The sequence below is a fragment of the Ictidomys tridecemlineatus genome, chromosome 6, assembly GCF_052094955.1.
Source record: "Ictidomys tridecemlineatus isolate mIctTri1 chromosome 6, mIctTri1.hap1, whole genome shotgun sequence".
NCBI lineage: Eukaryota > Metazoa > Chordata > Mammalia > Rodentia > Sciuridae > Ictidomys > Ictidomys tridecemlineatus.
In genome coordinates this window covers 40,685,502-40,697,700 of record NC_135482.1, presented here as the reverse complement: position 1 = coordinate 40,697,700, position 12,199 = coordinate 40,685,502, and the positions used below count along the sequence as shown (strand labels likewise).

Here is a 12,199-nt window from a genome sequence, read left to right as displayed (position 1 = left end):
AATGGGATTTTATTTCAGAAGAGACTGTGTGTGGGGTTGGAAAAAGGGGAAGATTGCATCTCTAATATAAGTACTTCTTTGAGTCCACTTTCTTAATCACATAACTGCTGAAGACTAATTAAAATTGGTAACTATAGTATTTAAATAACATGTAAAATTGAGTCTTTTCCTAACAATTTTCTGCTTTTTTGTAGAGGAGCTCTGTCAAGAAGGCCTTATGAACCAGGAGTATTTTGTACTCGTTGTGGCAACCGTGACAAATGCACAGATTTTCTATGCAGTAAGATAAAGAAAATAACTTTAAAATGAAAAGAAAAACATCCATAATGCTTAGGACAAGAAAAGTGAAGTGACTGCACACTAGTTTTTTTGTGAAGTTAATATTATTCTTATTATTCTAATGCTATTATCATATTATCAAAGAAGGATTGAAACAGTATCTTTAGATTTTTCTAAACTGTAGAGCCTTTTCTTCAGAGCTTTGCTTCTATTTCTTCCCCTAAGAACATACCAGAATGTTAGGAATAAGGACTGATAAATAAAAGCTAAACCTTGAAAATGCTTCACAGTTTGACAATGACTGTGTTAAACAAAAGAATATCCCAAAATATTTGTCAAGATAAAAAAAAGTAAAGTAATAAATATTTAATAGATTTTTCTCATTGTCCCACCCCGAAAAAAAAAAAAACTAGAATTCAAAAAATGTTCAGAGAATAAAAAGTAGAAAATGTATTTGATTACACTTTTATTGTTTTTTTTCAAACATAAAAGCATATATTCTGATGGTATATTTATAGTTAGATTATACAAGGCTTAAAATAAAGTGGTGGGGATAAATTCAGAGCATATTATGCTTTTGTGCAAAAAAAAAAAAAGCAAAAACAAAGAGAAACTAGAAGACAGTTTTAATGTAACAACACTGTCACTATTGGGATGAGCACACCCAAATATTTCTGCCTTTGCTTTACTTGAATCAAGATGGAAAATCTTGCTCTTCCTTTTCATCACCAATAAAATGCAATGAAATTAAAGCAGTAATAAAAAGCCTTCCAACAAAGAAAACCTAAGGAATTCTCAGATTTTACTAGACCACTAAAGGAGAACTAATGTCAATTGTCTTCAAATTATTCTATAAAATAGAAAAGAGGAAAAGACTATCAAATTCATTCAATGAAACCAGTCTCACCATGATACCAAAAGCAGATAAGGACACCTTAAGGAAAGAAAACTACCAATCAGCATCTCTGAAGAACATAAATGCTTTTTCATTGCAAAATTCCTCAATAAAATGTTAGCAGTTCATATTTTAAAACACATTAAGAAAAATGTACATTATTATCAATTGATTTCATCCCATGAATGCAAGAATAGTTCAACATGAAAAATAAGAAATGTTGTTCACCACAAAAATAGAAGGAAAAACAAAAAAATATGATCATCTCATTTGATGCAAAAAAAATGTAAATGTAAAAATAGAAGCTAACTGATGTAGGCTGCACATTGGGTATATTGAGTGCTGTAATATTGATCTCTCCCTTAAAAGTAAGGTATTAGTAACCTGTAAGGACACTATAAGACAATAGATAGAAGCTAGAATACCTCCGATCTATACTGCAAGAGAGGAAGACACATAGACATCATGAAAAAACAAGGGAGGAATGTGCCCGAAACAAACCAAGATACTATAACAATAGAAGCGGTAGATAGCACAGTAGGTGAAATGTCAGAGAAGGAGTTCAGAATGTACATAACTAAAATGATTTGGAAATTAAAGAATGACCTAAGTGAGCATATATAGGCAAAAATCCATCACTCCAACAAGAGATAAGAGAACAAATACAGGCGACCATCAATCACACCAACAAAGAGATAAGAGAGCAAATAAAGGTTGCAAGATATTACTTCAAGAAAGAAAGATATTGGGGAAAAAATAGAAATCCTTGCAATGAAAGAAACAATAAGCCAATTAAAAAACTCAACAGATAGAATCACCAACAGATTAGATCACTTGGAAGACAGGACCTTAGACAATGAAGACAAAATATACAATCTTGAAGATAGAGTTGACCTCACAGTGAAGATGGTAAGAAACCATGAACAGAATATACAAGAATTATCAGATACCATCAAAAGTCCAAATTTAAGATTTATTGGGATAGATGAAGGTTCAGAGATTCAAGCCAAATGAATGCACAATCTCTTCAATGAAATAATATCAGAAAATTTCCCAAGCATAAAGAATGAATTGGAAAATCAAATACATGAGGCCTATAGGACACCAATTGTACAAAATTACAACAGATCAACTCCAAGACATATTTATAATGAAAATGCCTAGGATACAGAATAAAGATAGAATTTTAAAAGCTGCAAGAGAGAAACATCAGATTACCTATAAAGGAAGACCAATTCAGATCTCAGATTTTTTCAACTCAGACTCTCAAAGCAAGGAGATCCTGGAACAACATATACCAATCTCTAAATGATAATGGATGCCTACCAACAGTTTTATATCCAGAAAATTTAAGGTTCAAATTTGATGATGAACTAAAGACCTTCCATAATAAACAAAAGCTAAAAGAATTTACAGCAAGAATGCCTACACTACAGAATATTCTTGGCAAAATATTCAATGAGAATGAAATGAAAAACAACAATGAAAATCTGCAAAGGGAAGAACTACAATAAAGGAAAAGACAACCAAAGGAGAAACTAAGTCAAGCTAAATACCAAAATAAACAAAAATGACCAGTAATATAGATCATGTATCAACAATAACCCTGAATGTTAATGGCCTAAACTCACCAATTGAAAGATTTAGGCTGGTAGATTGGATTTTTAAAAAAGACTGCTGCCTTCAAGAGACTCATTTCATTGGAAAAGATGCCCACAGTCTGCAGGTGAAAGGTTGGGATAAAATATACCATTCACATGGTCTACGTAAACAAGAGGGGGTTTTCATCCTCATATCAAATAAAGTAGACTTCAAGCCAAAGTTAATCAAAATGGATAAAGATGGACATTTTATGCTGCTTAAAGGAATTATACATCAACAAGACATAACAAATATAAATTTATGTGCCCCAAACAATGAAGCATCTACTTTCATCAATCAAACTCTTCTCAAATTCAAGAGTCAAATAGACACAGCACAATAATTCTGGGTGAATTTAACACACCTCTTTCACCACTGGATAGATCTTCTAAACAAAAGCTAAGCAAAGAAACTATAGAACTCAATACTATAATTAATAAATTAGACTTAACTGACATATAGAGTATATTATCCATCAATGAGCAAATACACTTTCTTCTCAACAGTACATGGATCCTTTTCCAAAATAGACCATCTATTAGGCCACAAAGCTACTATTATCAAATACAAAGAAGTAGAGATACTACCCTGCATTTTATCAGATCATAATGGAATAAAATTAGAAATCAATGACAAAATAAAAATAAAAATTACTCCTACACCTGGAGATTAATAATATGCTATTGAACGAACAATGGGTTGCAAAAGACATCAAGGAGGAGATTAAAAAATTCTTAGAAAGAGAAACTAGGAAAACCACCCCATTTATAATAGCTTCAAAAAAAATACTTTGGAATAAACTTAACGAAAGAGGTAAAAGACCTCTACAATGAAAACTAAAGCTTGCTAAAGAAAGAAATTTAAGAAGACCTTACAAGATAGAAAGATCTACCTTGTTCTTAGATAGGCAGAATTAATATTGTCAAAGTAACCATACCACCAAAAGCACTATACAGATTCAATGCAATCCCAATCAAAATCCCAATGACATTCCTCACAGAAATAGAAAAAGCAGTTATGAAATTCATGTGGAAAAATAAGAGACCCAGAATAGCCAAAGCAATTCTTAGCAAGAAGAGTGAAGGTGGTAGCATTACTATTGCAGACCTGAAACTATACTACAGAGCAATAGTAACAAAAACAGATGGTATTGGCACCAAAATAGAGGAGAGGGTAGGGGAAATCAATGGTACAGAATAGAGGACACAGAGACTAACCCACATAACTACAGTTATCTTATATTAGACAAAAGTGCCAAAAATGTACATTGGAGAAAAGATAGCCTCTTCAACAAATGGTGCTGGGAAAACTGGAAATCCACATGTAATAAAATGAAATTAAACCTCTATCTCTCACCATGCACAAAAATCAACTCAAAGTGGATCAAGGACCTAGGAATTAAACCAGAGACCTTGCACCTAATGGAAGAAAAAGTAGGCTCAAATCTCCATCCTGTCATATTAGGCCCCAACTTCCTTAATAAGACTCCTATAGCACAAGAATTAAAACAAAGAATCAATAAATGGGATGGATTCAAACTAAGAAGCTTTTTCCCAGCAAAAGAAACAACCTGTGAGGTGAATAGAGAACCTACAGAATGGGAACAACTCTTTACCACAAACACATCAGATAGAGCACAAATCTCTAGGATATATAAAGCATTCAGAAACTTTTAACACCAAAAAAAAACCCAAATAACCCAATCAATAAATGGGCCAAGGAACTGCACAGACACTTCTCAGAAGAGTATATACAATCAGTCAACAAACATGAAAAAATGTTTAATATCTCTAACAATTAGAGAAATGCAAATCAAAACTAAGATTTCATTTCATTCCAGTCAGAATGGCAGCAATCAAGAATACAAACAACAATAAGTTTTGGCGATGATGTGTGGGGAAAGGCACACTCATACCTTGCTGATGGGACTGCAAATTTGTGCAGCCAAACTGGAAAGCAGTATGGAGGTTCTTTGGAAAGCTGGGAATGGAACCACCTTTTGACCCAGCTATCCCACTCTTTGGTTTATACCCAAAGGATTTAAAAACAGCATATTACAGGGTCACAGCCACATCAATGTTTATAACGGCACAAATTACAATAGCTAAATTGTGGAACCAACCTAGATGCTCTTCAGTAGATGAATAGACCAGGAAACTTTGGTATATATTCACAATGGAATATTACTCAGCATTAAAAGATAATAAAATCATAGGCATTTGCAGGTAAATGGATGGAGTTGGAGAGTATAATGCTAAGTGAAGTAAGCCAATCCCCAAAACCAAAGGCTAAATATTTTCTTTGCTATGAGGATGCTGACTCGTAATGGTGATGGGGGGCGGGAGCATGGGAGGAACGGAGGAACTTTAGATAGGGCAAAGGGGAGGGAAGAAAAAGGAGGGGGCAAGGGAGTAGGAATGACGGTGGAATGAGTATGAAGATACGAATGGTGTGAAAATACTTTGTGTACAATCAGTGACTTGAAAAATTGTGCTGTATATGTGTAATATGAAATAAATTGCATTCTGCCATCCATGCAGAACAAGTTAGAATAAACAAATAATTTAATAAAAAATAAATAAAAGGTATAACAGTAATGGAGAGGATGGGGACTAGGGGGAGGACAGAAAAGAGGGTAAGGGGAAGTATAAAAGAATGAATTAGACAAATTTATACTCTGTACAGGTATGAATATATCACAGCAAAGCTTATGATTATGTGTAATTATAATTCACATTATGATTCAGATATTAATGATGAGAAGTGAAATAAGATGCAAAGGGAAATGTGCTATTACTTTACTGTCATACTAAAGTATCAATAAATATTAATACACAGAATGAAGAAAAAATACAGATCATATGGTGAAAGATGCTTTATAGAAAGAAATCAATGTAAAAACCATTACATAAAATATGAAGTAAAATATGCTAAAATATTTCAAAGATCCTACATAAAGTCAGTTTATCTCTAAGGTACTTAAAAAATAAATTCTAAATTTTCCCCAAGGGGTAGAGATGAAGCTCTGGTTGATATCATTGATTTTGAACTTTTGTTTTTTGATTGGGTCTTGCTAAATTGCTGAGGCTGACTTGAAACTTGCAATCCTCGTGCCTCAGCCCCGCAAGTCACTGTATTACAGACATGTACCACCATGTCCAGTTGACTTTGGGTTTTTTATATGTATGAACTCATTTATCTTTCCATTTTTTCCTAGTGGAATTCAGGAATAATTGTTTGACTCTCTCTGCTGAGGTGAGCAGACAAAAAGAATTTATTTCCTGATAACATTATGATCTAGTGAGGTAGATAGATTCAAAAGAAAGGGAGAAAGCAGGAGAGAGAGAGGAAAAAGAAGAATGCCAGGATGTAGAGTGGTGTTGACTTTGCCTTCTCAGAAATAAAGAACAACTGAAAGTGTCTGAAAATAAGAACTAAGTGATAAAAATGAGTAAATTCATAGAAGGAACCTATATAAGGTGAAACAATGATTTAGAGTTAACACTAGAATTCATTTCTCCTCACTCCTGTATTTCTATACTCTCTACCAGAACAGGGTGACTTTTAGTAAATGAGAATATTGGTGATTTATGATTGGCTACTGGTTGGAAAGGGAACATCAAGAATGTTGGCATGTTGCCTGAAAATTAAGAGAATGGTAGCACTATTATTGAAGAAATTCTTACATTATAGAGAAAGAAAAATTTTATGTAATTCTTTATAGACTTTCTTTTTCTTTCTAGGTAATGCAGATCGGGACCGAGCTATATGTATGTATTTTTGTTCTTTACTTCTTTGAACAATTCAACTATTTTACTTGAACCACAGCTTTCAATTGCTTCTCTATTTACAGATTACCAATTCTGGTATCCAAGTTGGGAAGTTCCTCGGCCAATTATGTGTGATCCACTCTGCATATTTGTTTTATTACTGAGACTGCTGTTTTTTATTATGTGTGTCATAATTGTTTTGATAGTGCAGCCTTATTTTCCAAATATTTTATTGGAACAACAGATGGTATTTACTCCTGAATTATCTATAATAGAGAAAGGAAAAGGAGGAAGAAAGGCAGAGAAAGAAGAAGATAAAATGAAATATGAAGGTGAAAAAGAAGAGGAAGAAGAAAAGGAAGAAGAGGAGGAAGAGGGAGATGAATTATAATTAACATAAGCCAAAACTATAACATTTTAAAAAGCAAAAAAGAAAATTTAAAACCCTGAGATTTAAAAAGAAAGAAAATATACAAGCCACTATTGCTATATTTTTTATACTATTCAACAAATTTAAGTTTGAAAAACAACAAAAAAGCAACCCCAAAACATGTATTGTAGAGGAAGTATTAAGACAAGCTCTTAGATATATGTACAGATAAATATGTGATAATAGGAACTAAGAAGAGATTTGATTAACCTAATTAAATCTTAAGATTTCACTACAGTGTCCTGTTAAAGGAGGGAATTTATGTTTTCTAAATATGTCTCTATCTCTGTTTTAAATGGGTTAATAAATTTCTCAAGTATTAGACAATATTTAATAAGGTTCTCAGGACCCTTCTAAATTCAGAATAGCCATTTAATAAATATTTGCTTGTTTGTTTTAATTATTACTATCATAGTTGTTATTGGTGGTACTGTTATTCCCCATGTGGTATTAAGGCATCAAACATTTATCTTTGTGATGTATCTTTTTGGAATAACTTAAGTAGTACCTGTACAACCTGTTAGGAGATAAATTTATTATTTGTACTTCATGTTTAATATTTCATTGAAGACTTGCTGTAATTTTTGTCACCAAAGACTAAAAATCCCAATATTTTAATTAGTTGTGATTGAGCAATATGACTGCTTCCAAATTTATATGATAAAATAAATACATTTAAACTATTTACCTCTATCAATTCAGTATGTTTAACAAAAGTTCATAAATTTATGAACTAAAATAAGTTAACTACTTACCACTGGAAATACTAATAAATTTGAGAGCTTCTGGGCTTTTTTTTTTGTCACATTTACATTGCTTATTTTTCAAGAGCTCTGCATTTTAGAATAATTTTGTTTCTGTAATGTCACCTCTTTTCATATACTGCATCCTGAGAAAAAGTCCTAGGTTCTTAGATAGAGAAATGGGGCTGGTTCTCTATCATGTTTGTATTTATTATTATTGTCATTATTATTTATTACTTGTATTTGACTTAATAGCTTCCAAAATACTTTTCATGACTATTTAATATTCAGAACCATTCTGCATAGCTGTTATCTCCTCCATTTTTAAAATGAGAAATCTTGGGTTCATGAAATTGTTTAACCCAAGACCAATAACAAATTAATTTAAAACATTTTGATCCATTTTATAAGTATAAATTTTTATGACACCATGTTTAATTCACACATATGGCCAAAATGTTATATATCTATCTAAATTTTTTTTAAAATGAGGAAAGAGGGGGCTTAATTTGTTGTTGTTTTTTTTAAAGAGAGAGAGAGAGAGAGAGAGAGAGAGAGAGAGAGAGAATTTTAATTTTTTTTTTAATTTTCAGCGGACACAACATCTTTGTTTGTATGAGGTGCTGAGGATCGAACCCAGGCTGCACACATGCCAGGCGAGCACGCTACCACTTGAGCCATATCCCCAGCCCTATCTATCTAAATTTAAACCTTCTATATCTAATTTTCTACTTATTCTTCAGGTAACTTTGTAGAGTACTACCCTTAGCTATAGGTCAATAGTTCTTAACTGGGAACAACTCCTGACATTTGTCAATAACTAAAAATGTTTATATTATCATGACCAGGGAGGTGTTGCAGGTAACTACTGGGTAAAAAGTAGGAATGCTGCTAAACATCCTGAAATGCACAGGACATTACCCCACAATGAAGAATTGGTCAGTCCAAAATATTAGTAGTGCTGAGTTAACAGTTCTGCTACAGTCTTATTTACATCCTGAAGATGTGTAAATTATATATACTTTGGTTATAGTGTCACATTTCCTTAAACTTCAGGAAATTGTTCCATCCTATTTCACATTCCCTTTCCTTCTCCATCCCATTCTCGTATGGTTTCCATGCATACAATCATCCTGTTATTGTGATTGCTTTTTCCTAGTTCTGGAATGGTTCACTGACCACAGTTGGGGTCAATTATTGTCTTTAGGGATACAGGCAGACATTCAAGGCAGGTCTTCATTGGTAGCTGAAATTTTAATATGTAAGTTTCTGAGGCTATTTAGCATGACACATGGAAAAAAGAATAAAATACAAATAGAGAGTAGCAGTGAAAGGTTGTTGTCCTAAGACCTAGTTTTATAACTTTTCACACTATTTTTTTTCAACAATACACTAATAGGTTAATCATCCAGTAAATTTTCCTTTTTCCTTAATTATTTTGAGTTGGATTTCTATAACTGACTCAAATGATGGGCCATTCTTAATATATAGTTATTTTCATGAAATTTTTTTATTATTCTGAAATAATATGAAAAATAATGGCACTAAAACTCCAATTTATGGATATCCTTTATGTCACCACATGGTTAAAGGAACAGAGTGTCCTCTTAGGTTTTGTTTCCCAAGTTGGTGTTCTGATAATATATGTAAATCTTTCTAAACCCACATGCCCATGTACTTAGAACTTTAGTTTGTAATTTTTATTTTTATTATAAAAGTTATTCATTGACCCCCTTCAGTGAGCCTAAGAGATTATTAATATGAATCTCAGAGAGTTTGGGGAAATTACCCGTATTCTGCTTCCATAGCATTAAGTTCAGGAAAGTACATTGACCACGTTATTCTGGCCCAGATAGTATGGTATAGTGGATGAGCATTTGGTTCATGCCTTAAAGTAATATCTATTCTAGTTTGCATTGTAGAACTCTTGAGACTTTCGAGGTACTCCTGGACCAGGTGATGTCAACTTTAGCAAGAGTCTATACTAAATTATGGGCAAAAAAGTTCTAGCATATGATTAGGCTTAGAGAAAGACAGACATGCTTCTAGTCATTCTTTCATTTATACTTTCACATCTACAAACACATGTCTGCTGGTGAGGTTTAGTACTACCATTTAGTACTCCTGTTTGTACTCTCATGGTCTTGGATAATGTTGCTGATTTGTCTATGTCCTAAAGTTCTTTTGTGTCCTTTGCATAAGTAAAGCCTATCTGATGTTCTGGAGTATTAGTGCCTTGTTTATTTATATTGTCAAGATGGCAGTAGTACAGAGTGGCAGAAAATGGAAATGGTACAAGGACTCCATACTAAATATGGATAAATGTTTATGGGGGAGAACTTGGGTATAATAAAGGGTACAGAGATGATATTGGGTTACCATGTTAGTTTGCTGCTGACCTTTGATTTAGCTATGGGCTTAAACAAGTATACCAATAAATATTGACAAAATATTAGTGATCCAATGATGTTTTCAATCTTCCATTTAAATAGTAAAATATGAGCCAAGTGCAGTGGTTCATGCCTGTAATCTCAGTGACTTGGGAGGCAAAGGCAGGAAGATTGCAATTTCAAGGACTGCCTCAGCAACTTATTTTTTGAGACCTTGTCTTAAAAAATAAAAAGGATTCTGCATATAGCTCAATGGCAGAGCACCCTGGTTTCAACATCCAGCACCAAAAAAAAAAAAATGTAATTTCTTTTTTTCAATTGTTTCTTTTGTTTCGATTTCATTGATTTCAGCTCTGATTTTAATTATTTTTTGCCTTCTACTGCATTTGCTGCTGATTTTTTTCTTCTTTTTCTAGTGCTTTGAGATGCAGTGTGAGGTCATTTATTTGTTGGCTTTTTCTTCTTTTAAGGAATGGACTCCATGAAATGAATTTTCCTCTTAGTACTGCTTTCATAGTGTCCCAGAGATTTTGATATGTTGTGTCTGAGTTTTCATTTACCTCTAAGAATTTTTTAATTTCCTCTTTGATGTCGTCTGTAACCCATTGTTCATTCAGTACCATATTGTACATTCTCTATGTGATGTAGGAATTTTTCTTCCTTATTTTTTTTAATTGATTTCCAATTTCATTCCATTATGATCAGATAAAATGCATCCATTGTATTTGCTAAGTGTTGCCCTGTGACATAATGTATGGTCTATTTTTGAGAAGGATCCATGTGCTGCTGAGAAAAAAAATGTATCCGCTTGATATTGGGTGGTATATTCTATATATGTCAATTAAGTCTAAGTTATTAATTGTATTATTGAGTTCTTTAGTTTCTTTATTCAACTTTTGTTTGGAAGATCTGTCCAGTGGTGAAAGAGGTGTGTTAAAATCTTCCATGATTATTGTGTTGTGGTCTATTTGACTCTTGAACTTGAGAAGAGTTTGTTTGATGAATGTAGCTACACAATTGTTTGGGGCATATATATTAATGATCGTCAAGCCTTGTTGGTGTATGGTTCCCTTCAGCAGTATGTAGTGTCCTTCTTTATCCCTTTTGATTAACTTTGGCTTGAAGTCTATTTTATTTGATATGAGTATGGAAACCCCTGCTTGCTTCCAAGGTCCGTGTGAGTGGTATGATTTTTCCCAACCTTTCACCTTCAGTTTGTGTATGTCTTTTCCTATCAGATGAGTCTCCTGTAGACAGCATATTGTTGGATATTTTTTTTAATCCAGTCTACTAGCCTATGTCTTTTGATTGGTGAGTTTAAGCCATTAACATTTAGGGTTACTATTGAGATATGGTTTGTACTTCCAGCCATATTTGTTTATTTTTGTTATTTAACATGATTTGTTTTTCCTCTTTGATTAGTTTTTCCTTTACTGTACTACCTCCCACTGTTGGTTTTCATTGTTATTTTTCATTTCCTCTTCATGTAATGTTTTTCCAAAGATGTTTTGAAGCGCTGGTTTTCTAGCTGCAAATTCTTTTAACTTTTGTTTATTATGGAAGATTTTTATTTCATCTTCAATCATGAAGCTTAATTTTGCTGGATACAAGATTCTTGGTTGGAACCCAATATCTTTCAGCGTTTGAAATATGTTGTTCCAGGTTCTTCTAGCTTTCAGAGTCTGTGTTGATAGATCAGCCATTTACCTGATTGGTTTACCCCTAAATGTAATCTGCTTCCTTTCTCTTGTGGCTTTTAAAATTCTCTCCTTATTATGTATGTTGGGCATCTTCATTATAATGTGTCTTGGTGTGGGTCTCTTGTAATTTTGCACATTTGGCATCCTATAGGCTTCTAGGATTTGGATTTCTGTTTCATTCTTCAAGTCTGGGAAGTTTTCTAATATTGTTTCATTGAACAGATTTCTCTTTCCTTTGGTTTAGACCTCTATACTTTCCTGTATCCCAATAACTCTTAAGTTTGGTCTCTTTATGTTATCCCATATTTCTTGGATGTTCTGCTCATGGTTTGTTATCAATCTCACTGAGCT

The 12,199-nt window shown here is 32.9% G+C and overlaps 1 protein-coding gene across 1 annotated transcript in view; it reads left to right on the top strand.

The window, feature by feature from the left end:
- Positions 1-7,643, top strand: part of Glipr1l2 (GLIPR1 like 2) — a 51,140-nt gene extending 43,497 nt beyond the window's left edge. Inside the window, exons 4-6 of the mRNA XM_005330432.3 lie at positions 195-280; positions 6,559-6,585; positions 6,669-7,643. Coding sequence (XP_005330489.3) covers positions 195-280; positions 6,559-6,585; positions 6,669-6,976 — 421 coding nt within the window. The 3' untranslated portion in view covers positions 6,977-7,643. The remainder of the gene's footprint in view (positions 1-194; positions 281-6,558; positions 6,586-6,668) is intronic.
- Positions 7,644-12,199: the final 4,556 nt, after the last annotated feature.